This window comes from Canis lupus, chromosome 26, assembly GCF_003254725.2.
Source record: "Canis lupus dingo isolate Sandy chromosome 26, ASM325472v2, whole genome shotgun sequence".
Taxonomy (NCBI): Eukaryota; Metazoa; Chordata; class Mammalia; order Carnivora; family Canidae; genus Canis; species Canis lupus.
This window is the reverse complement of record NC_064268.1, coordinates 33,621,578-33,648,487: the sequence shown is the minus strand read 5'-3', so window position 1 is coordinate 33,648,487 and position 26,910 is coordinate 33,621,578. Positions and strand designations below refer to the sequence as shown.

At 38.7% G+C, this 26,910-nt stretch overlaps 1 protein-coding gene across 1 annotated transcript in view; it reads right to left on the bottom strand.

The window, feature by feature from the left end:
- The window catches only part of PCDH15 (protocadherin related 15), a 906,505-nt gene that overhangs the window by 174,834 nt on the left and 704,761 nt on the right, over positions 1–26,910 (bottom strand). Inside the window, 3 exon segments of the mRNA XM_035706656.2 lie at positions 7,774–7,890; positions 18,702–18,926; positions 21,460–21,765. Coding sequence (XP_035562549.1) covers positions 7,774–7,890; positions 18,702–18,926; positions 21,460–21,765 — 648 coding nt within the window.

The window sequence follows — 26,910 nt, the reverse complement described above, 5'->3', positions numbered from 1 at the left end:
TCTGCGTGTTCCTTGCCACCCATCCCTGGCCCTCTCAACCCGGCCTGGCTTCACATGGAAGCAGCCTCTGCCCCTTCCAACCCGTGGTGTTGCTGACCCTGAGCAGGAATCCCGGCCCCTTCCTGCCATCTGCCTCCAGCCCCTCTCACACTAGGTGTTGTGCACTCCCTTGTTCGGTGAGCCTATGATTCTGAGCAAGAGTCAAGCTTCCTGCCCATCTTGGCACTGGGCTCCTACGCAGATTGGGTGAGGATGGCGTAGCCCTCTGGGCCTCCACACCTGGGGAGGGAATCAGAGTTCTCTCATTCTGTAGGTGCGGGGGGTACGTACGTGTTCTGAAATCATTTCAAATGTACCCTCTGCTAGTTTGATCTCATTAGAGAGATTAGATGATCACTAAAATGATCTCATTTTCTCTTTAGAACAGCTTTGTTCTCTGTCTACTTTATTTCTACCAACTAATATCACCAACGTCTTCATTACTGAGCCAGAAGTCCATGATTCACCTTTGATTTTTCCTTTATTACCTCTGTCATCCGCTTCCGGCCCCATCACTGTTAATTCTTCCATTTTAATGACTTTACACATTTCTGTTTGCTCCATTTCTTTTGTTCACCCTTTTTTTTTTTTTCATGATTAAATGAAAGCAAAGCTGCTAACTAATCTTCTGGCTTTCATTATTTCATCCAATAAAGACCACATCTCAGAAGAAAGTCATTGTTCTAATGTGCAGCTCTGATTTTGTCACTGCTTTTTGTAAGTCTTGAGTAAACTTCCATTTTTCTATATGATAAAATGGGTTTCATAAAACCGTATTTGCCACATTTCCTGTCTACAAATGAGTCTCTAAGACAACCCTGATGTTTTGGGGGCTATTCCCTTAGATAGCTAACATTTATTTAGTCAGACATATTCAAGTCATGGCACACAAATTCATGCACATAAGAGATATTTTTGACTCTGCAAGTGTTCAATACATTTCCTCTGGCCATTTCTTCTACCCTCACTAAAATGAATCTCTTATTCTTTTTAGTTGAATTCCTGTCTAGAGCAGATTCCAACTTCACTGGGACACAATCTGTCCCCCCATTCTCGACATAGCTGTAGCATTTCTTGGCATCTTTGACACACATGCTGCTATGGCTTTATCTCTGTCTGTCTTGCCATGTTCTTCATTGTTAAGTCCACAATAAACGTGTTCTGATTGACTCATGCATTCAGAAAATATTATGAGGTGTCTGTGTTGCACCAGGCACCTATTGGATTGTAGGTCTACTGTCGTTACATTGCCATTGTGTAGTGGGAGGTAAGGATCGTGTAGTGGGGATGGTGAGACCACGAGTTCCCAGTGGCTTGGCTCTGAGGGTGTTAAAGCCAAGAATCGCCATCATGAGAAGCAGGGACCCTATTTATTTATTTATTTATTTATTTATTTATTTATTTATTTATTTATTTTACTTGGTTTTATTTTATTTTATTTTTTTATTGGTGTTCAATTTGCCAACGTATAGAATAACACCCAGTGCTCATCCCATCAAGTGCTCTCAGAGGGTCTCTTCATTTTCTCTGGCAAGAACTTCACAATAAAGCACATGATCTAAGTCTGAAGGGAGACCTGTGGGTGAGCTCCCAAGAAGGCCTGCTATATTTCACTCAATTGCCTTGGAAACCTTCTGTTCATGTCTACTAGGATCCTAACCCCAGGAGGTTTATTGTCTTCAAAAAAGTCACTGTCACATACCATTTGGGTGACACTTTTGTGAAGGCTAAAAATAAATAAGTAAAAAAAAAACCCTAAATTTCACAGTTGTTACCATTTATAACAAAAGAAGCGTCCCTTTAGTCCTAGTAAAATGGCAGGTTTTTAATTAGAAGAGCAATATTTGCTTCTGAAACAGTTAAATCTAATATTGATCTCAAGTAATGCTAACAATGTAATTGTTCTTGAAAGGAATCAATAAGCCACAAAAAGAAAATGACACAGATTCTTAAAACATTAGATAAGCCTTTTCTAGACATTAATCATGTATAAACTTTCTCATAAAACCTTCCCTTTCCTACTCATTTACACTCTCAAATCTAATTATAGCTCATTGTCATTTTAAAGATCAAGTCCCCACTGTCTCAGTGTGTGCTTTCTTTCTAATTAAGTATTCGAGACCAGAGGGACCCAGGTTGGGGCTACATCAACTCAATTTGCACAAGCTGACATGCATCACAGAAACAGTTTTTGATAACTATTTCCCTGACAGCTTTGATGGGAGGGGAAAAGAAAAACACCCCCACTGAGCGGTGTGCACTCCCCCCTCCACCCGCCCCCGCAAGCTCCAGGGTCAGCCAACCTGGTTAGTAGGCACCGAGCATCAACAGCAGAGTTTTGCTACCTTGCTAGCAGTAATCTAAATCACTACAGCTTAAAGGCACAAGCCAGTATGTGGTGAGTGATGAAAATCAAATCATAGAGACGTCACTGGAAAATAACGCAGGGCACCCATGTTATATGGAGACAAAGATAGAGCCTCAAACTCCTGGCCCTGAAGAATTTTAACTCTTGCCCATGAAGCAAGCAAGCAAGCAAGCAGCAAATCAGGGATGCAGACAGTTCTTGCTTTTGTTCTACCCTCTGCTAGTAGACTGCCACAGAGTGACCAACTGGAGGGTTCATTATTTTGAGAAGATCACCATCATTCCTTGGCATTATTTGGTGACATCATGTCACTTTAATAAAATGGAAGGTAAAAAAATAAAATAAAATAAAATAAAATAAAATAATAAAATAAAATAAATAAAATAAAATAAAATAATAAAATAATAAAATAAAATAAAATAAAATGGAAGGTATGCCAATAAAAATGAAAAATAAAATAAAATAATGAAATAAAATAAAATAAAATAATAAAATAAAATAAAATAAAATGGAAGGTATGCCAATAAAAATGAAAATCTGACCACCTGTTTGCTCTCTAGAGACCCATGAAACCTGAATGAGGGAGAAGGATGTTAAAGCCCCTCGTGAAAACACTTTAAAAATAATTCCTCAGGCAGCTTGTGTAAACTCTGAGTGGCTGGTAGTGCTCTGAAAATCTCAGCAGAGAGAGAGAAAAAAATATCTCACAGTCATGATGATGGGCCTTCTCTAAAAATTATTTCCAAAACAATATAGTGAGAATACTTAACTGATTTTTAAAGTCAATTACTCTTGAGACCTTCTTGCAAGATCTCTTTTACGGAGCACATGCGTTTCAAAAATGAGTATCAAAACCCGAAAAAAAGAAGTCTTCGAAGTCAACAGTGCACTAATATAGGCAAAACAGAAAGTTTGTCACAATCGCTAATATTGAACATGCTCCAATTACTTTATTTATTTATTTTTTACTACTCTACTTTAAAAAGGAATCTTATCAATTCCTGAAATGTGTCAAGTGGAAAGAATAATATAACCACGAGGGAAAGGATCCTCCGTGGAAATGAGACAAATGTAGACTTCAATGATTTATGCCAACTTTTCTGCACCCACGTGCTCACCAGAGATACTATTTTGTCAGGCGCTCACCCTGCCTAGGGAGAGAACTCCAGCATCCTGGGGTTTGGCCTTCCAGCTTCTGGAAGAATAAAATATGCAAATGGAAATTACACTTGCAGTTTTGTTTTGTGAAAGTTTGGAGTGAGAGGTCTCTGGTGAGCAGAAAGAAAAGGTTAGCAATTTTTAATATCCAAAATGATCAGTCATTTCCTATTCACATCTCTGGTGAACTACATAATGCCAAAGCTGTCACAAAAGCGAGGCGGAAAATAAAGTCTTAACAGCTTTAATTCAGTGGGGAAAAAAAATATCCCTGGAAGGTTTTTTTTTTTTTATTTTATATATTTTTTTATTTTCTCCTCCTCCCTCTAGAGCACTTTAGTTTTGCACAACACGCATTTTATAATTCTTAATTTATATTCAGCAACGGTGTTCTCTCTGGCTTTGAGACCTTACCCAGTTCCTCCATCTGATACTTCAAAGGATTTTGTTTTTGCTATTTTTTAGGTTAAAATGGGTGGTTCTCCCTGCATTCAGAAGAAACATGATGTCTTAAAAAAGAGGTGGCCAGCCTCTCGAGGTGGAAATTACTACTGCTGAGTTACAGCAATGCCCACTCCAAGAGGGCGCAGAAGCTGGGCTCCATGGGGCTCACACATGACCCTCCTTCATCCTCACAACCCTCGAATGGCCAAGCTAGGGCTTACAGAGAAGCACAAGTTTTCCCGAGGTCACCAAGAACTAAATCTCTGAGTATCTGGCACACTTTGTCAATTCTGGAAAGCATAGAAATTGCTGTTAATTTATTCATTTATTCAATTATTTAACAAATGTTTCCTAACAGACCATGGAATCTCAAGCATAGCATTGGATGTGGAAAGGCAAACCGGAGTTCATTTGTGATTCCTGTCCTCAAGGACTTTCCCTTTCAATTTGAAAAAAAAAAAAAAAAAAAAAAGACCATTATGTAAACAAAGTGTTTCCATGGATACTTAAGCACAGGAGCCCTGAATGGTATCTTCTAATTACTAAATGTTTATAATAGCGAAAAAGGAAAAAATACTCAGCAAGCTCATTCAAAAAATACATATTCTGGATTTATGGCACCGACATTAAGTAACAAAAGTAAAAATCAATCACAATCTTTTTGAAATTTGAGTACTGTGAAATTCTTGTTCTGAAAATTGTCATGGAATTGAGCTTTTATTTCTCATCAGTGCCAGTGTAGCTTGATTGCAACTCTTAATTTAAGGGATCCAGCTTGCAGGGATAACTGGAAAGCTCAGTGGAGAAAACTAGTTATGCTGAAGACTGCTGGTGTGTCAAGGATCAGCAACGGGTCTGATAAACCTGTCAGAATGGCTAAAATCAGCAACATAGAAGCAACAGGTGTTGGAGAGGATATGGAGAAAGGGGAATCCTCGTGCACTGTTGGTGGGAGTGCAATCAGGTGCAGCCATCTGGAAAACAGTATGGAGTTCCTCAAAAAGTTAAAAATAGAGCTACCCTACAATCTAGCAGTCACACTAGTGGGTATTTACTCAAAGAATACAAAGACGCTCATTCAGAAGGAAACATGCACCTTTATGTTTATAGCAGTTTTATTTATGATAGTCAAATTATGGAAGAGTCCGCAAATCCATCAACAGATGAATGGGTAAAGAACAAGTGGTATGTATACACAACGGAATATTACTCATCCAGGAAAAGAATGAGATCTTGCCATTGGCAACAACATGGATGGAGCTAGAGAATATAATCTCTATATATTTTATAAGTAAATTAAGCCCACCAGAGAAAGACAAATGCCATGTGATCTCACTCATCTGTGGGATTTAAGAAACAAGCAGAGGAAAGAGAGAGAGAAATCAGGAAACAGACTCTTAACTCTAGAGAACACACTGATGGTCAACAGGGGAGGTGGGGGGATGGGGGAAACACGTGAAGGGATGAAGGAGAGCACTTGTGATGAGCACTGAGCAATGTACAGAATTGGCGACTCACTATATGGTTCATCTGAATCTGATATAACACCGTATGTTAACTACACCGAACTTAAAATAAAAGACTTAATAAAAAAAAAAAAAGTCCGACAAAATACATATTCACTAACCAAAATAAATACCCTCAGGTTTTCAATGGAATGACCAGCATCTGCATTTCATCCTCTGAAAAGCCAGCATTAGATGTTAATTGTGTGAAACTACTACTGGGGATGCAAACCTAGGAACGTCTTAAAACAAATATGGAATTCGAACCTGGTAAATTTCCATGAAAGAACTTCAAGGTGTGAAAACAGGGTCTTTTCTCTAGATACTTAGATAAGGAACAGCATTTGTTTATGGAATAGCTAACAGACCAAGACAACTTCTCGCATCCGTAGGGTGATCTGAATATCAAGCCAGGTATCAAGGTGGCAAGTGCTGAAAGTAAAGTGAGGGTTTTGCCATCCGCAATAAGATGTGGAGGCCTGTCCCACGTAGGTGATCAGTGTACGTCTCGATTTTTAGTCTGTCATCATTGATTCCGTTCATCTTAACACTACCTTCGATTCTGTGCTAATATAAATTTCTTAGAAACACGAATAGTTTGGGGTGTCTGGGTGTTTCAGTTGGTTAAGCACCTGACTCCTGATTTAGGCTCAGGGTCGTGATCGTGGGATCGGATCGAGCCCTGGGTTGGGTTCCCACTCAGCAAGGGTGTCTGCTTCTCTCCCTCTGTCCCTACCCCCACTTGTGCTCTTGAGGGCAAACTCACTCTCTCTCTCTCTCTCTCTCTCTCTCTCTTTCTCACACACACGCACACACACACACTCAAATAAATAATCTTGAAAGAAATATGAGTATTTGAAGATACTGTACTTGTTCATACTCACTTAGTACAGTGAGTTATAATTTCTTTGTGCAGTTCTATTTTTTCCTCTAAGACTTTCAGGACTGGAGAGCAAAACCTGCTTAGCACAATAATCAGTATAGACTTGGTGTTCAAAACACATGCCATGAATAGAATTGAAAGGGTATTCTTAATTTCAAAGTATTTTCTACCTCTGACTGTTTACTTAAAAAGCAGATGAAACACCAATTTCATGTTCACCACCTCTACTGGTATGTTCAAATGTATGAAATTTTGCCTATCACATTTCCCAAAATGCAATAAATCAGTTTCAAAGACATTTTAACACACTTGAGAAAAGGAGCTTCTGAGTGAAAGGTCATTGCTTTCATGTTAACATTATTATTTTTCAAGACCTTATAGTCACAAAAGACTTTATAGGGCCTGTCGCAGTTGAAGGTGAAAAATGTTATGATTGCCATTCACTTTTTTATTAAATAAACAGCATTACACAAAAACTATTTATATTAGCAATATGAAACAGAACTCTTATATTACTTATAAAATTCAGGGTCTTTTTTCTCTTTTCTTATTTTTCTAGAGTGGCTTAATATTTCTATTGTTTTTGTAGAATATATCAGGCACTGACTAATGGTGGGAGTTCACTCAAAAGTAAAATATTTAAATCTTCATCATTCAGCTATTAAGAGAATAATTAATATCTATAAAGCACTCAAATTATTCATAGAAAGCATTTTTAGGCAGGTACTGTTATTTCCATATGCTACTTCTAATACATTAAAATAATCACATTAAGGAAAATTTATCTCATTTCTGCTATAATAGTGTTTTCATTGAAAACCCTCTATTTGGGAAGGCAATCTGGGGTATCTCAAAGGAGGCAAAATTCTAGACAATAAAGACTGCATTAAATATGCCCTGAAAGCAATGTTAATAGTTTAGTTCACCAAAATTAACCCATTCAACGTATGAAGTCATCCGTTGGTCTACAGCTGGCTAACAAAACCGTCATTTGTGAATAAAGTGGAAAACGCGTAAGGATAAAACATAACCCAAGTAACCTAAGCCTACACTATCCTAAGAATCCAAATGATACCGATTCTAAATGCAGATACTGATTTCCACGCCTATGTATTACTAGTATGAGATAAATTGGCAAATAGCACATTTTGAATTCCAGCAACACAAAAAAGCATATGCTTAACTGTGTGTGTTCAGTGATAATCATGCAAAGAGTGTGTGTCCCCGTGAGCACGAAGGGGGAGCACACGAGATGCCCGGGTGAGGACTGGGTGACCTCAGACTCTGAATACGCTGCCCATTGAACTGGGCCATTTGTGAGCGTGCAAGGTTCTCTTCCCTACGGTTGAGAGTATTAACCATTGTCTTCCACTTACAGGGGGGTCTGCATCCTCGGCATAAACGGTTGTGATAGGTGTGCCCTTGACAGCATCCGGAGCCACCATCCCTTTGTAGATTCGTTTACTGAACACTGGAGGATAATCATTCATATCCTGTAAAACACAATTAAGAGTTTTAGAGCTTCCGGTGAGAGCAGGTGAGGGCCGCAGACGCTAGACTGGCTCCATCTCTTCCTATCACACAAGCCATTTGCCACTGTCAACCTGCCAGCCTCTCAAGTGCATTATCCTCCCTGCACAGTGGGGCCCGAGGGACCTCGCCGAGCTGCTCTCCAATATCGAGTGCAGGGGGATCAACTGAAGGCCACTCTGCTCCAGCAAATGCGCTGAAATGATGCCTTCTGGACACGGCAGTTGTGCTCGAAATTCTCCCCAGAAGATACTTCCAGGGGTAGGAGGTGGTTTTGAACTTTGGAAACGGGGATGCACAACTTTTATGAAACGTGCCCTTCCGTAAGACAGGTGTAAAAGATGGTGGCTTTTTGGGTTTGTTCTGCTGTTGTTCCTTTTCAAAAAAAAAAAAGCCCTTTAATGTTTCTGTTGCAACTGAAAATTCTGGAGATACTTAGCAAAATGGGATGATTAGCACATTTCAAGTGCAAACTATGAAACAGCCTTTGATGCCATCATACATTTTCACAAATGTAAAGTGATTAAATAATGTTTTCCCTATAGCACAACGTCAAGAATGACACAGAGAATTAGATGTTCCCATAGCCAGAAAATAATGGTGATTTGCTGCAGGATTTTTTTCAAGTAACTCTAGAGGCATCTTTTGGGTTGTTGTTGTTACAAACCAGTGATGGAAGTGCATTGTTATTCCTGTAGTGTCACACTCTAAACAAGTATTTATCAAGTCCCTCCCTCTTCTCCTGCTCAGTACTAGGCACTGGGGCCACTCCAGAAAATGGTGGCCCTGACGTCATGGCACTGACCTGCCACCTGACAGGTAAAGATACGGATTCTGCAGATACATAGTGACTTTGCCTAAATTAATCTACTTACTTGGTGGAGCCAAACTAATAAATCTGGTCCCTGGAGAGCAAGACCATTTTTCCCCCTACCATTTTATCCTTTATGAAGAAATGTGTTATCTTTTTTTTTTTCCTCAAAAATAATGCTTGTTAACATGGCTGATTCATATTTCTTAATTTTACTCATTTTAAAATAATTACTACATCCCCACATTATTTTGGGTACTTTGGGTCTAAAGTTGAATGTGTTAATTATCTTACTCCCCAGGTCATCTCTTTCTCACTTGCCATCAAAAACAAAAGAAAAAAATTATTCTACGTACTCTTTAATATTTGCTCTGATACAACCATTTCCCCGTACGACGTAAATTGGAAACCCACTAATTAACTGATCATAAACACCTCCTTTGGCAAAGAGGTCAGGATAATTATCTGTTACAGTCAAATAGCACTTGCTTTTATGTTCACAATAGAGTTGACATCTGAGTTGTAAATATGAGAAAACTTGCAGACTTTAATAAAAAAATAAGAGACCTTTAACTGTAAGCAAAACTAAAAAATACAATTTCCTCTGTTTTGATGTATTGTATTCATCACCTTCTATGAACAACAACCAAAAAGCTTCCTTTATAAATTATGACTCAGAATCTGAACACGTACATGAACCTGAAGGCTCTCGTTCTCCATAACGAGCGTGGTGTTGAGTATTGATCTTGAGGTTCCAGGCAGGGGGTAAATACGTAAAACATTTGCATGCATGCTTTCTCCTGCTCTTTTCAAGAGTGCCAATTAATGTAATGAGTGAATCTTGTAACTAAAGGGGTGGAAATCCTTTTGCACCCTAGGTGGGAACTTCTGAAGGTCAGAAAAGAAGGAGCCCAGCAACTGATTTTTTTCTTACACGAGATCCAAGGTCACATAAAATCGATATATTTAATGAATTTTCTTTTTTCTTCTTCTTTTTTTTTTTTTTTTTTCATCTCAAAGGACACTTAAAACCTTCAAGGTATCAAACAATTTTGGATAATTTGATTCTTTGGAAAAAAAAAAAGCCATGTGATTTTCTAGTTATCATATAGCTGTTAACAGCCCTGAGTACGGGGTCCCCATTTCTTTCCCTATAGCAAAGTATTCACTAGATTCATCTTCCTTTTTTTTTAATTATTTATTTGAGAGAGAGAAAGAGAGCATGAGTGGGGGAGAGGCAGAGGGAGAAGGAGATGCCCCGCTGAGCAGGGAGCTTGATGCAGGACTCGATCCCAGGACCCTGAGATCATGACCCTCAGGTCATGCTGAAGGGAGATGCTTCACCAACTGAGCCCCCCAGGCACCCCCAGATTCACCTTCTAACTGCGTGCATAGTGGATTTTTTTTTAATAATCTGGCCTCACAAACTGATTAGCCACAAACTTAAGGTTGTAGTACCTGGAGGCCTCCAAGGCCTGCTACTTCTTTCCTCCGCTCCCCACTGGCAGGACCAACAGTAAGTCAATGCTGCCAAGGTGGCAACATTCCCTTTATAGTACATTGTACTCGTTTTGGGGTTACAATCTTTTATTGTACCTAAGAAGCTCTTGCACAGTGCATTATTTCAGATGAGAAAATTTATTGAAATGCGATGCCAACAAGCATAATCAATAGTTCATTATATTTATGCTCCAGGGATGTCTGAAGAAAAATGGACATAAATCTGCTTCTGTGCAAATGCTCTGTTATGCAGCAAACGAAGAAGTTCACCCTCCAAACAGCAGCTCATTCTGTTGCCCATTTTCCACTAGAGGGTAGTATTGGCAAAAAAAGAAGCATATCCTCTTCTGTCCTCTTAACAATTTTATCATAAAGACCCATAATAGTTTGCTTTCTGTGGTTGTAGTTTTCGTTGGTCTGAACAGAAATTGCCATTCATGTTTCCAAAGAGTGCTCTAGATGTTAGCACGGTTCTCATCTAGGACAACACTACGCCCTTCTTAGGGAAAAAAAAAAAAAAAAAAGAAAAGAAAATTGTACTAGTTGATGTATAAGTTGTTTCCATCTATTAAGCAAATGAAAATGCACCTGAAGGTACAGTTTTCTAGAAACAAGAAAATAGGAGTTCCATTTATTTATTTTCTAAATGAAAGCCTAAGTTAACCAGAGGAACCATTTCCACTTGCAAGACCGCAGCACGCTTTGTAAATGAGCATCTCAGGGGAACAGGCCCTGGCTGGGGAGATTGCAAATTAATGACAGGTTTGCCACTAAATGTAGGGACGGAGGGGGTAAAGATTCTGATTTTTCTGGAATCACGGGTAAGAACTGTTCTTGAGAAGAGACTTTCTGCAGACAGAAGTGTACGAGATGTTTGTGCTCCGATCCTTTTTTTTTCTTTTTTTGTTTTTAAGGATGAAAATACAGTGAATGCCAGCCCCCATGGTCAGCTGTCATGCATGCCCTGTGAGGGACCCGGATGGGGCACCTGTGGCCAGGGTGGCTTCCACTGCTCAGCACTGGCACCTGGAGCTGTCTGCTGTCCATCCTCCAAAATGCTTTGAGGCCTGGGGAGCTGATGCCCGTCTTTCCCGGTGCCCCGAGCACCTGACTTCTTCTCTGCCTGTTCCCAGGTCCTCTTTCCACTGCTAGACACTTTCTTATGCATGTCCCAGCTGCTGTTTCCCCTGTTAGCTGCCTTCTGCTATTTCTTCCCTCTTGCAAACTTTCCTATTCTCTCTCTCTCTCTTTTTTTTTTTTTCCACAAACTTTCCTTCTCTTTTTGTCGTGTCTGACTTCTCTTCCCTCTCCTTCCGCAGAGGACCAAAAAGGCCCCGTCTCCAGCCAAACAAATCTTTTTTTTTTTTTTTTCCCCAAACAAATCTTTTCTTCTGTTTTGCATGGGGTTCTCCTAAGTACAAACTATAAACTGACTGCAATGTTTTATTTTTTTTCTTCCTTTTTTTGGATCAAAACCTGCACGGGAGGCTTCTTTCTTAGAGGTCCGAGTTTGGTTTCCTTTTGTTTTGGTTTTATACCCAAGTACTTAGTTATTCTGGATTTTTTTAGGGGGGCTGCGTACCCCTGATGTAGGTCATCAAAGCTGTGCTTTGCCACAGTAACAAAATGTACGCAGTGGCATTCAGGTTCACAAATACTGATGGAGCTCCCCCTGGGGATGTGCTTTAGATGTTGGGGATCCTGTTACCACCAAGAGAGGCACAGTTTCTGCTGCTACTGAACTGACAGGTAGGAGCAAAAAGCGGAAATTAAATACATAATGTAGGGTGCGATGACTTTTATGCAAGGAGTACGAGGATGCATGAGAGTGCCGAGTAAAGAGTTGCACTGAACTTCACAGAGGATGCATCTCTGTCTCCATCACTCATGCCCACCAGCAGGTGGGATCATCCTTCAAGGTCGATGGCTGCAGGAGGAGGAGGAGCACAGCACTGGGCGATCTTGATCAATCCACAGCGATAATATACAATTATCCCAGGGTGGGAATGGTAATGCAGGGAGAAGGGAGCTGAGGAGCTTAGGGGTGGGTCCCCAACCGGGAGGCAATGGGCAATTGAAAGCACACGTGCACATCCTGAGCTAGAGGCTTTGAGCCCATTCCCTGTAACTGTAACACCCACCTGGACTTTCCCCCGTGTTCACCATAATGACATTACGTGTGCTTTGTGTTTGCTGTGCATCAGGCATTACGCCAGGTGCATTCGATGTGTCATCTCGTTTAACGTGTCTGAAATATGTTAAGTCTTTTATTTCTATTTTGAATATAAAGAAATCAAAGCTTAGAGAGGTCAAGTTGCTCACGGTGAGGCAGCTAGCAAAGGGCAGACCCGTGACCACATGCTGGCATGTCAGACCCTGGAGGAGCCTTTCAGATATTTGCACATGAAGAGAAAGTTATCAGAAGATCATATATGTGTATGAAGATTGGAGTAGGACTTTCATTTAAAAAAATCCACACATAACTTTTTAAAGGTCTCTGTTCAAGAAACTTTACAATTTAACATTTTTTTAAAATTTATTTATTCATGAGAGACAGAGAGAGAGAGAGGGAGAGACACAGGCAGAGGGAGAAGTAGGCTCCATGCAGGGAGTCGACATGGGATTCGATCCCAGGACTCCAGGATCACACCCTGGGCAGGCAGGCGCCAAACCACTGAGCTACCCAGGGATCCCCTAATTTAACAATTCTTTCAAGTAGCTATTATATTTTTATCTTGGCAACCTGGTAAGCTTCTAAATGTTGCGTAACACAAATCTATTTCCCTGAAGATAATTTTCATAATTATTTATAAAGCTTGTTTTTTTTTTTCTGGTTAAAAAGAGAGACTTGTATCAGTTGAATTTGTACACTTAAAACAATAATTGACTCAATATTTAATCCTACAGCTATTTTCACTAAAACCTAAGGAAGTTTTCCCCAGGGCACCTGGTGGCTCAGCGGTTGAGCATCTGCCTTCGGCTCAGGGTGTGATCCTGGGGTCCTGGGATCGAGTCCCGCATCGGGCTCCCTGCATGGAGCCTGCTTCTCCCTCTGCCTGTGTCTCTGCCTCTCTCTCTTTCTCTCTGTGCATCTCTCATGAATAAATAAATAAAATCTTAAAAAAAAAGTTTTTCCCAAATTTCATTCTTTAGAAAACTAATCCTACCAGAAGCTTTATAAGCAAAATAGGATCCCTTAATCAACTACGGAAAATGTGGGCAATTGTTTTTTATTTTCCTGAGATTCACAGTGTGCATCAGCATATGAAGGGCTCCTGTATGAAGGCATCCAGTGGAGACATCTGTTCACCTCTGTGTGTCCCAGTATTTCCCAAATCCATTTGTCTTTGAAATTCTTTGTATATGAGACAACCATTACCATCTCAAGGAGCTCGTGCTGTGAAATATATGCTGAGCGGCCCTGAAGACAGTGCAATATTGAAGGCACAGACTGTAACTCTTTGGAATATTGTATGACTTTGGTGAATTACAGATTTCACACAATATATTGAGAATCCTGATGCATCAAGAGTGCCCCTCGTCTGTGGCAGCCAACTCATCAGGGATGCCCGGGGACAGGTGGCAGTGGGGGCGGTATCTGCCATCGACAGGGCTTTATCAGCATCTCCTGCCCCTGCTGGGAGGCAGTTCTGTTTTGGAGACTTCTGGCAAATGGGAGAATGTGACAGTCGCCGATGAGTAAATGAATGTAATTGTGAACACAAAGTAAGGCACCTTCCTGGGACTCCCAGGAACCAGTGAGAGATGTTCCAGGAGCCATGACGGAGACCCGCAGAAATGTGAATTATGACTGCTATGAGATACTACTCTTAACTCTGGGCAGGTACATTTTCATCTGTTTCCTCTAGTTTGGTTGTTGAGAGAAAAATATGCTCCATCTGAGCCATAAAACTCTAGAACAGCAGAGTACGAAGACACTTTACGAAATGATCTGACTCGGCCCCGTGGCACGCTCTTCCCGACACATTCACATTCTTGACGCTTGGCAGTGAATATATGAGAGAGAACATGCCAATATTCTTATCGATAATGCAGAATGTGATAATGCAGGAGAGAATAAAGGGTAATATTTGAAGGCCATAGTCCAAAACTAGTATTTTCTCCAGCTCAACCAACTCTCAGAGAAAAGTCAGCAAGTGGTAAAAAATAACGATCACTTGATTAGCCCATACTCTCCCTAGCTGGCCCCTTGGAATCCTCTTATTTATTTATTTATTTATTTATTTATTTATTTATTTATTTTCAATTTTTCTCCCTCCAGAGGAGGGGAAAGAGGATGCCATAAATCTTGAACAGTCCACAGTTTCCTCTGACCAAATGAAACCCAGGACTCTACCAGTATGCTCACCATGGAGCATCCGTGGCACATCCCCACCTGTCAGGTGTCCACGGTGTGACAAATGCTGCCTTGGTACCAGGCATTGGGTTTCTATCTAGAAAAGCTATCTTCATTCCTATATTCCATGGGGATAGGGACATTTATCTTCCTCCTGGGGAGGAAACACCTCTGAAAGATGAAAACTAGCTCCATCTTCCAAGGCTCACTGTATTTCTCAACAGCCTTGGCCCCTCCAGCTCTCCCTGCCCACATCTTCAGGTTGTGGCTTATCCTACAAGATAGACCTTTCCTTTCTGTGTATTTTCTACATTATATCACAACTCAGTTTGTAAGGACAGATTTTTCTCTGGATTATAGGTTTTAAACTGTATGGAATTTTATTTATATTCCTTGGAAATTTACTCATATGATCTAATTTACTATTATATATTCAGTTATTGGTGTATTTAATAAATGTACAGAGGAGAAGGCTTTTTGCTCTGCAACAATTCTGCAACAAAATACATATTATTTGTATGATCATCGTAGGTTTTTTATTTATTTTTTTATTTTTTATTTTTTTTATTTTTTTGATCATCATAGGTTTTATTCTGAATCACTAAGAAAGCCCTCTGCAAGTGTCTGTGATAAAATTCTGCTTGCTTTCTACTGTAAAAATATCTTTCCTTCCAAATATCACTTCAGTTCTCCCATTCTCACTCCAATTATAAATAAGTTTGATGGACTAGATATTAAGCATTTGATTTTTTTTTCTTCTTCTTTTGAAAAGAAAATTATGTTTCTTCTCATTTTCAAAGAGAGATCTTCAAGACACTTTCCCTGTGGTGACTGTTTTGGGTAGAAATATCTCTCAGCAAATACTATGCAATTATGTTATCAGCAAAACAGCTTGTCATACTGCAAGTAAACAGAACAATAACAAAAAATCTGCATGCTTGGGAAAGACCTACATTTGTGGAGAGATGGGAATTATACTCCATCCTTCCCTTCGAAACAGACAAGCATGATATTTTTATGGGGCCCAATATTATGTAACAGTTTTAAAGCTCTTCTCTGTGATAATCTCACCATGAGTGATCCAAAGAAAGAAAAGCAAGTGCCACCCTGCATTTGGGGAAATGTCCTGCAAATCTTATTATGCTTATATCACCTTGAAAAAAGAAAGTGGCCTTGAACATGTCTAGAATTGGGGCACCTGGGTGGTGCAGTTGGTTACATGGACAACTCTTGGTTTCAGCTCATGTCATGACCTCAGGGTCTCGAGATCAAGTCCCATGATGGGCTCCACACTCAGCAGAGAGTCTGCTTGAGATCCTTTACCCATCCCCTCTGTTCCTCCCCCCATGAACATTTGCATCCTCTCTTTCTCTCTCAAATAAATAAACTCTTTAAAAAAATCTATAATTGAAAGTTGATTAAATATAAATATAAATATATGATAAATTAGAAATAATTTAGTTTAGACCTGACCAATGAAAGTGTTTGACTTCTCTAAATAAGATAAAGCAACTGATACAACAAAAATTAGATCAACACCCTCCTATTTCTGAAGAAGGAACAAGTCCATCGATGTGCAAATCCTTTCCACATGTCGATGTGTTAGATGCTTAAATGATACCCACATATTAAAATAAAGGGGTGGTCAGGGGACATGAAATGCATTTTAAGAAACCGCAGTCCCAGATAGAGAATGAGAGTTATTTAGAGCACATTTTGCTTGATTAGGTGATATTTTTGGACCCAATCTGACTCCAATGACTTCTATAAAAAATATAAATAAATAAAAAATAAATAAATAAAAAAAAAACAACAAGCAAATCAATCTACACTGAATCCAGAGCAACAAACTCAGAGTCTGTGGTGGTTTATAACTCTCCATTATGAACCATATCCATCCTGAGAGACAAGGTCATCTCATTTGAGTATCCATCTGTGAGTCTGGGGAGAATGTGCGGAAGGTGATTAGTAACAAGTCTTTTCTTTCCTTACTATCCAAACAGTCAAAAATGACTATTTTTCTATTCTAGATTACTTTTGTGGTCAATTCCACCAAGCCATAGTACTAGGCAAGTGTAGACCAGGTAAGATGGCCTAAGATTCCCCACCTGGTTCTGAATCATTCCGATATATTGTTGGTTCACTCAGGTCAGTCTCATCATAGCCTTCATTATCGTGTTCCTAAAGTGCTTCTTCTGTAAACAGATTTCTAAATTTCTAAATGTCATACTACAATAGTGTGGCAAAATAGTATTTTAAAATATGAATCAAAGCCCCTCAGGCATTGGTGATTGTGTGCTATCCCTTGATCCTTCTCCAATCTACCAACATCATTGTCTTGGGAAAGAGACACAGAAACTGAAATTCAGGTAACCCAAGGAAGGATTCTCTAATAGCTGAAATTTCTATCCCCAAAGAGGACTTAATGCTTAATAAAAATTTAACTCCATGAAATATCTAATTTCTTAAGCTAGAGATACACAATGAAAGAAGCAGGTAAAAAACCATTTGGGGGCAACCTGGGTGGCTCAGTGGTTTAGCATCGCCTTCGGCCCAGGGTATGATCCTGGAGACCCGGGATCGAGTCCCACGTTGGGTTACCTGCATGGAGCCTGCTTCTCCCTCTGCCTGTGTCTCATGAATAAATAAATAAAATCTTAAAAACAAACAAACAAACAAACAAACAAAAAAACAAAGCCATTGTGGATACCTGAGAAACAAGGAAGTCAAATTCTGATAAAACTCTCCAAATCTGATAATGGAAGGGACTGTCCCAAGGTAGTTTAGGGGAAACGGCAGGACCCCAGGGAAGAAATATCATGTGTGTACTTTCAGATAAGCTAGGTCAAGGGTGAAAAGACAGTGTAGTAATTTCTGTGTCCTTTTCTGATTGCAGGATTACCTATTAAACAACAAAACAGAATAAAAAACTAACACTCAGACCCAAAGATCTTATAGTTAGGGACATCAGAGCAATTACCTACATGATAAATAATGTCATGCTAATTGTATACTGGAACAGTCGTCTGTGTATTCATACCAGCATTTTATTGTTTAAGAAAGCCAGTAGTATGTATTAGCTATTTATCAGTTAAACTATCAAACAAAAATTCAAAACAGTGATTCTTATTCCACCTTGCCCACATTTCAGTAACCTACAAAAATGAACACAGTAAAAAAAAAAAAAACATAAAACAAAACATAATAATAATAATAATAATAATAATAATAATAACTAACAATGAGGACAGTATAAACGTTGTCTATGACCTTGGGTACCTGATGACCTTGCATATATCTACTCCTCTACTTACAGCACCTTTAAGAATTGCAGCCATCCCCAGCACCTGACTTCCTTTCATTCTAAGCAAAAATCCATCTGCAGAAAAGCATTTGTGATGCCTTCTCCATGGAAAGAGGGTTCCTTGGGGAAGGAGCAGAGGAATCTGACAGTCTAGGACACAGCTCAGGTGACCTTTACACTAAAGTTTGGGAACTGATAAATCTCTTCTCGTATCTTCTTTCAAAAGTGTACCTTAAAAATAACTTGAATCCTTTCGAAGTTACCATGTTCTTTCAGGCCATCACCTGGCACAGGTTATGACAATGAATGAGATAAGAAATCTAGAGCACTAACAAAGTTCTCTTGGTCATAGACCCTGAACATGGCTGAGCCAGAGCTAGACCCCAATTCCATCTGATTCCAAAGCTGATTTCATTCCAGAATTTCCACTTACAAACTAAACTAATTAGCTCAGGGGCCTTAGGACTCTTACATTTTCAGTAATCTATTCTTTTTTAAAATTTTTTTAAACTTGAGGGGTTTGGATGCACTTATTATCCCTGTGCAGTGAGATTTGGACTAAATTGTAGTCTGGAGAAATCGTGACTAGATTAAAATCTCAGAGCTAAGGGAACATTGGGCAGCTACAGTGGTTAAATTCTTATTTAGAGTTTCATTCAGATTTATCCTTTGTACTTAATATGGTCATTTCTCAGGTCTTACACATTCTAAACTCCATGTTCTGGGTCTGGTACGACTGTGTTATTATGAATTGTTGCCCCCAGATATTTAGTATGGGACAAACTCAGAAGAGAGTACTTACCTTTACTATCACTGTGACAGTAGCAATGCCAGGTGGCATTGTTCCATAAATATCGAAGGCCTCCACGAGAAAAGTGATGCTTGCTTCCTGCTCTGGAAAGGACTCATAGTCCAAACTCCTTAAAAGGGAGAGTTCTCCTGTAAATGGGTGCAGTGCAAAAAAGTGCTTTACTTCTGGGCTTCGTATCCGATAAGACACATTTGCTCCAAGGTCTACATCTTTGGCCTGTAACGAGTTAAGCAGAAGGATGGTCGTATCAGAGGTGTTACCAAACCAGAGGAGCGCAAGGCTGATGGAAGTCACGAGTCAGTACCTAGGACAGTGGGACCTTAACGATGACCATAAGTCGTGCTTCAGAGAAAAGCATGTTTGTTAAGTAATTGACCAAAGAGAGGAAGGAGAGAATCAGAGACAGAGGAGACAGAGACCCATGACATTTTGTCATTTTTAAAAAATCTTATTACTATATTTATTTTTCCTGGAAAAACACCAATTAAAAGAATCATACTACAGTAAAGAACTGAAGATTCATAAATTATTGTTTATTATTTCCTGCTAATTATATAACCTTGAAAAATAATATTTTAAATAAAAATGCATTTTACTGTGTTTTTCATAAACATGATAGATTGTTAAAGGAGTATAAGGAAACTGAGGGCATTTAAGTAATAACTTCTCCTTACAAGGATCCTATAATACATTTCTACTATAGTCCTTTCATTTAATTAACATTTATTGAGTAGTTATTATGCACAAGAAGCATAAGATGAATCAAGACACAAAGCCTGCCCTCCAGGTTAATGTCCTCCCAAAACAAGAAGACATAAATACCAAAATAGAAGGAAAACAGGGACATGGCAGTGGAGAGGCATTCAGAATTGGGGGTGAAATGTTCTAGTTGTAGGTCTCATGGGACAGACCTGCAATGGTAGACCTGCAAAGTCAGCTCTGGTGGAAGAAATGGAATGGGGTGAGGGGAATGGGGAGATGAGCTGTGTTAGAACATTCATGCAGTAACACATGCACCTGCTACCTCAACTTTCGTCTTGGCTCCCTCCAGTCGTTACTGATGTCACAACCAGAAGATATCAGGAAAGCACAGATTTTATGGTGTCATTTTCCTATCTATAATCCTTCTTGTTTTTCATTCCATTGTGTGTTAACCCCAATATCTTGAATGTGGTGAAGAAACGCCATACAATTTCTAGCCTATTAGCTCCTCTCTATCTCCTTTTCTCCAGGATTTCAAGCAGGTATGTTCCAATGTCTTGAATAATATTTCTTCCTTTTTGCTATAGTAACTCTTATTTGCTCCTCAATTCACAATGTACAAAGCAACTACCTAAATCACAAGACCAGATTTCCAAACTCTCAAGATTAGGGTTAGGGTTCCTCCTATTGTCTCTGAGGCTCCTTGCTCTGAAAACCTCTATTGCACTTAGGGATTTATTTACTTGTCTGTTTTCCACACTAGACTGAGAACCCTGTGAAGGCAGGAAACCTGTCTTGTCCCCGTTGGAATCTCCAACGTCTAGCAGAGGAGCCCGCAATAAACACTGGAAATACATGTGTTTAATAAATGAATAGATGAACAGTAGAATAAATGGATAAATATGGCCCTTTCCCTGTTGGCATCTGCCTTTCTTAGATTATGTTTTTTGCCTAAATATTTATTGAGTTGAATTAAGAAAAAAACACAAGTTAAAAAGTCTACGCTAATAAAGTTCAAGTTGTGGTTGGCAGGTCAAGGAGGGACTAGAATCTTCCCCCCGCCCCCCAAAAAGCACCACCTGACTCAGAATTAAAAGGAGTGGTTGCTTAAAATGCAGATTGCTGAGCCAACCAAACCTACGGGATCAGAATATCCATAGCTTCTGGTAGTATTGCTGTTGAGGACTGAAAAAAGAGGCTTGGATATGGGGACACTGTTCAAAAGGGGAGTCGGACCTATGGAAGGATGCCAGTTGTGCATTGAAAGTGAAAAAAATAATGGGTTCAGCAATGTCCCGTTTCTGTGAAATACAGAGAAAATTTCTATGTGTGTGTGTGTGTATATATAAATATTGCATTGCCAATGTACAATGGTTATTTACATATATGCAAATATGTATTTAAATATATGCATGGGCATATATGCACAACCCTCATAATGCACATTTACATATATTAACTATGGAAACATTTATGTGAATATATAATGCATACATACATATGTCCATACCTGCATTAATGAATATTTATATATGTGTAAATATGGGAATATTTGAGTATATACATATATATGTGCACACAGCTGCATACACATGTATTTACATATATGTAAATATTGAAATATTTTATTTGATATTTTGTGAACACAAAGATAAATGTCACAGAACACACATAACAATTTAATACTAAGTACTCTGGAGGTACAAAGTGGGAGATTATATTGATTTTCTTTCTTTACAGACTATGGGATTCACTTTTTATAATAAGTATTTAACATTAATTTTGTAAATTAAAAAAATGTATGAAGATGTGTTATTTGATTTTTTGGAAATGTACCTCTTCTCTTCATTACTGGGGTATCCCTAAAGCAGGGATATAATTAGCAAAAATATAATACACAATATTTGAAAGATACTTCTATTAAAAATTTACTCGTTTACCTGAAATTAGAACTTAACTGGGATGAGCTGTGTTTTTATCTGCAGCCTCACCCTAATGGCAGATCTTATAATGCGGAATTCAGGAAATTTATGCTTCCTGCACACACCTCTATCTGAAGGAAGGTGGTCCCAGCTGGCAGGTTCTCTTCCACGACGACAGTATACGTTGAATTGGTGAACACAGGACTGTTGTCATCAATATCCAGAACTTTGATTGCCAGTGTTAGAGTTGAGTGGCGAGGGTGTACCGCTCCATCGGTTGCCACAACGACAAGCTGGTAGGAGTCCCTGACTTCTCTGTTCAGCTTCACTGCTGTGTAAATACTCCCATTGGACGTGATGCGAAAGAGATTATTGAAGTTGCCCAAACTGTAGTGCACCTGCCCATTTATTCCAGCATCAGGGTCTGTTGCCTGAATAGAAATTAAACACAAAGCAATTCACAGAGTATGTTTAGTCATCCTTTTTTCACACTATATTTTGTTATCTTGCCCTGCTAGCAGGGGATAGTTGACAAATTACAGCATCTTTTCAATTGAATATTATTTTTTCTCTAGGGAGAAAACTTAAAAAAAATAATGATGAAGATTTGGCAAAGATATGGGACATGAAACGTAATCCCGTAATCCACTAGAGTTTAATTAATTATTCGTCATTCAAAATGACCATGACATAAATTGATAATATCACAGCAATAACAATATCGTATTATGTCAGAAAACTCACATTGTGAAAATTTTGGAGTTTCCCTCTACTATCATTCCTTTAACATTTTTTAATTCGAAATCAGGAAAAAAACATTTAGTTTTTAATTAATTTAACTTAATGCACTAGATGACAACATACCATGCTATAGTTTTTGTTCAAACACTTTATATATTAATTTTCATATATATTTTTTCAGGCACTATATATCTCAATTAATCCTCACCATGTTCTTATGAATAAATATAATTGTCCCATTTTGCAAGTGTGAGAACTGTGGCTTATGGAATTTAAAGCTCTTGCTTGGAGTTACATAAGAAATAAATATGCAGTGCCCCAGTTCTTGGTATGTATAAAGCAATCTGATACATTTTTGTGGAATTAATGAATGTTTGAATAAATAAACACATGAAACTGAGATTTAAAACCAAATCTGCTCCCAAACCCAAATGGGAGTAAAAGTATCCTAACTGCAAAGCACCTGCAAGAGTCTCATCCTTAATTTTGGAATACAATCTCCAAATGATAACTGAAAATTAATGATATTATAATAACATATTAACTAAACAATTTAAGTCACCTAAAAATCACTTTACATCAAATAAAATGTGTAAATTTTGAGTGAATAGTCAGTGTTATGAGAATTGATCTTATCCAAACCCAACAATGATATAAATTATGACTCTCATTATCAACTTGTGCATTTTGCATTAAATAATGTCATTGTCTTTTCTTTTTCTTTTTTTTTTTTTTTTTGTCATTGTCTTTCAAAGAAACTAGAGTAAATCCTAGGAGCCATGAAGTCTTATATAATTCTACCCTAAACTGTTACTAAGGAAAGGAAGGAAAATAAGACACTTGACTGCACTATGATCTAGGCACACAATACAATCACCTACACTCCAGAAAGCCTGGAATGAAAGGAGGTGTATTTTAGCAGTCTTGATGCAGACGTGTATCTAGTTTTACAAACTCTGGCAAAGCACATCAGGGCACTGATGAATGTTTGAAATGGTAAAGTCCAAGATGTGGAAGTCATATTTGCAATTGTGCTCCTTTTCTATGTCATAATGCCAAACGTTCCAGTAGGTTTTGCCCCTTTGACTCATCAAAATACAAATGCCCAATGTTTAAGCCTGAGAACTGATGGAGGACAGATTGCTGGAAGCCCAAAGAGGAAGAAACACAGTGACCAAGTTGAAGACTTTCCATAGACATACATTCTTCCACATTGACATTGTGCCTAGCATTGTCCATACAAGTTATTGACAAATTAGTCTAGCTTCTCATTTAGAAGAAAAACCAAATGACAACACTAACCCCCTTGGTGTGGGGGGGAACCCTTACTTTTTGTCTGAAATCACTACATAAGTAAATAGAAAAAAAACATAATCTGATAATATAATATAAATAGGTCTTATTTCTTAACACCCACATTCCTGGAACATCCAGTGACTTTTCTGTCTGTGGGATTTCTTGAGATCACAAAATAAATCATTTATATAACCTGTAATTTAAATGATTCTTGTTCAAATTTTTTTATTCATCCATATAATGTAAGACGTATTACATATGGATTCAGTGTGACTTATGTGGCTATGTGTGTGCACACGTGTATATGCAGGTGTTGTGTACACATTGTTTTATATGCTGCTAGTTGCTTAGCTGATATCTCCAGTAGAATGCCTCATACATATCTGTGTTAGTTTTTTTATTGCTGCTGTAACAAATGACCACAAATTTAGCAGTTTACAGAACACAAGTTTTTATTGTATAGCTCTGTAAGTCAGAAGTTCAGCATGGGTCTCACAAGGTTAAAATCAAGGTACAGGCAAGGCTGTGTTTCTTTCTAGGGGCTGTAGGGGAAGCTCCCTTACTGGAGTTCCTTGCTCTTTGTAATGTTGACTAAATTCCTTGAGTTGTAGGATTGAGAGCCTCACCTCCTTTTTTGATTGTCATATGAAGACTATTCCCAGCTTCTAGAGGCCAGCCATAGTCTTGGCCCATGGCCATCTCTTCCATCTTTAAAGCCAGCAATGGTGGGTAGAGTCCTTCTCACACTGTGACCCTCTCCTTTTTCTTCTCCCATCTCATCCCCCTGACCCACTCTCTTGCCATCCTCTTCCACTTTCAAGGGCTTGCATGATTGCATTGTGTTTCACGTAGACAATCCAGAATCATCTTCCTATCATACGATCCTCAACCATAGTCACATCTACAATGTTCCTTTTCTCATGTAAGATAATATATTCATATATAGGGCATATTTGGGGGCCATTATTCTGTCTGGCTTGGAATCAGAAGTTGACGTGCCCCTGATTAAACTCTGGAATATTTACTTCTGTTTCCAAATCTTGTTCACCACCAACCTTCCCCATTTTAGTTAATGGTCCTTCTGTCAACATAACAGGTTATATAAGAAATAAAGTTAGAGGGCTTCCTGGGTGGAGAAGTTAGTTTTGCATCTGGCTCTTGATTTCAGTTCAGTCAGGTCATGATTTCAGGGCCATGAGACAGCCCTGTGTTGGGCTTTGCACTCAGTGGGGTAGTCTGCTTGAGATACTCCCTCTTCCTCTGCCCCACCCCCACTTGTGCCCACTCTCTCTCAAATAAATAAATAAATCTTTATTTTTTTAAAGAAGAGCGCTCCACTTACTTAAAAAAAAAAAACAACAAAAGTAGATATTTCTGAAATCTCTTTTTATCTTCTCAATTATCCATTTACCTGGTTATTTGAGAAAATGTTCTTTTTTTACTTTTTTAAAGATTTTATTTATTTATTCATAGAGACACACACACAGAGAGAGGCAGAGACATAGGCAGAGAGAGAAGCAGACTCCACGCAGGGAGCCCGACGTGGGACTCAATCCCAGGACTCCAGGATCATGCCCTGGGCTGAACGCAGATGCTCAACCCCTGAGCCACCCAGGCTTCCTGGGAAAAGGTTATTTAATACTATGTATGAAGCTCAGCTCCAAGCTGTAAGATACATATATATATTAAGTCCCAAAGCCCAAGACATAATGTCATTTATAGAATAACCCCTATCTACCCATAATATGGTGCTTCCATCCGTATATATATCTCAGTCCTAAACACCTTGGTCTGAGCCACCACCAACCACAGATTAGATCACTAAATTACTTGTTAATTCTTATCTCTCAGTTATACCTCTTCAGAAAGACCTTTCATGAAAGAGAAAATGATCTGACATCAGACTCTCCTGTTGTATATACCAAAAGCTCCATATACCTATCACTTATTCCCCTTTCGATAATTTTAAATTATATAGTTATCAGTGACCTTATTTGTTTAAGAACTGGTTTCCCCTTTAGAACAAGGTAAGCCATATTGAGTACAGTCTGGGATTTTCTGTTTTCGCTGAATGCTCAATGCCTACTATAATGTCTGGTACACAGTAGGCATGCAATAAATACTCAAAATCATAAACAAATTTTATATATATATATATATATAACAAATATAAATGAATGCAATATATACTAACAAATATACTAACAAATATAAATGAATATAAATGAATAGCATTGCTATGTAGTAGCTGTTAGAATTATTAAATTTTATTCATTGTATAGTTATTGTTTGGTTTTTGAGTCTTGCTTTATTATCGTCTATGATTTTGGTTAAGAATTTGAAAACCAAACCTATGGACTTATTGGAATTGCATCTAGGGCTTTGATCACATTGATGGAAGTACTGATTCCATGTCTATGCTTAAAAACACCATTTTTTAGAAGAACACACTGGTATTTAATCATGACCCAAACAAACATATAACAAGTAAATATTTTTGTACTTTTAGCATTTTGTGGAAGGACAGAGAGGGATTATGCAGGTTAAGATGGCAGATGACTCTTAATAAGAAGAAATTGCTATATTGTATATGTGCTGATGGGTCTCAGTGTTTCCAACATACTATTTTTTAGTGTCATTAAATTTGGTATATCACTTTTTCTCTCTAGGTCTCAGCTATCTCAACTCTAAAGTAAAGAGTAGTTTTGAATCCCTTTTCCTACCATTACACACGGAAGAGATGAGATTCACAAACATGGTACAGATTACCAATTATAACATGAACAAGATAAACTATAGCTACAGAAGGATTTCCTAGAGTTGCAATGCCACTTTTCCATTACGTTGAAGAAAATATGTGCAAATTTAAGCAAATGGACATGAGTATAGATTCAACTTAATAATTGCTATTGTAACAATGCAAATGTAGTACCTACATTGGTAGCAAGACTTCACAAATGATTGTAACAACTCATGCTTGCAAAGGGCTGGTGTACTAGACTGTGAGGACACTTGCTCTGACAAGGGACTGGGAGGTAAGAACAGACCTCCATTTCAGAAGGAACCACCTGCAGTGCTGGCATCATGACGGCAGCAAACTGCCACATTAACCATCTTTTCCCTTGGGCGCTCCCCAATGCACATGGACTCAGAGAAGCGTTTTTATTAAAAAAGTTATTTAGGATTGTTGAATAGGAACTTCTTCTCTCCATGTTTCATCTTGCTAAGCAGAAGGACATTTTAGTAAGATAACTGCCCTGTCTCTTCCCTCTCCCAGTTAAGAGAGATGAATTGGGTAGGAAGAATTTGGGTCACTCTCTTCTTTAAGATCTGTTTGCAGAGACATCCTGTGGTTTGCCCATTTAGCCATATGAGCTCCTCCCCATGGAGACCAACAATTCCAGCCTCACCCAGACAAGAGGAGATGGGTGGGTGAGTTTAGCTGTAGTGTGCAGCATTATTCAACCCACCTGGCCTCCACACTAAGCCCCTTTCCCTCCAAAATCAGTGAAATCCATCTGCCAGAGGAGAGGAACCTG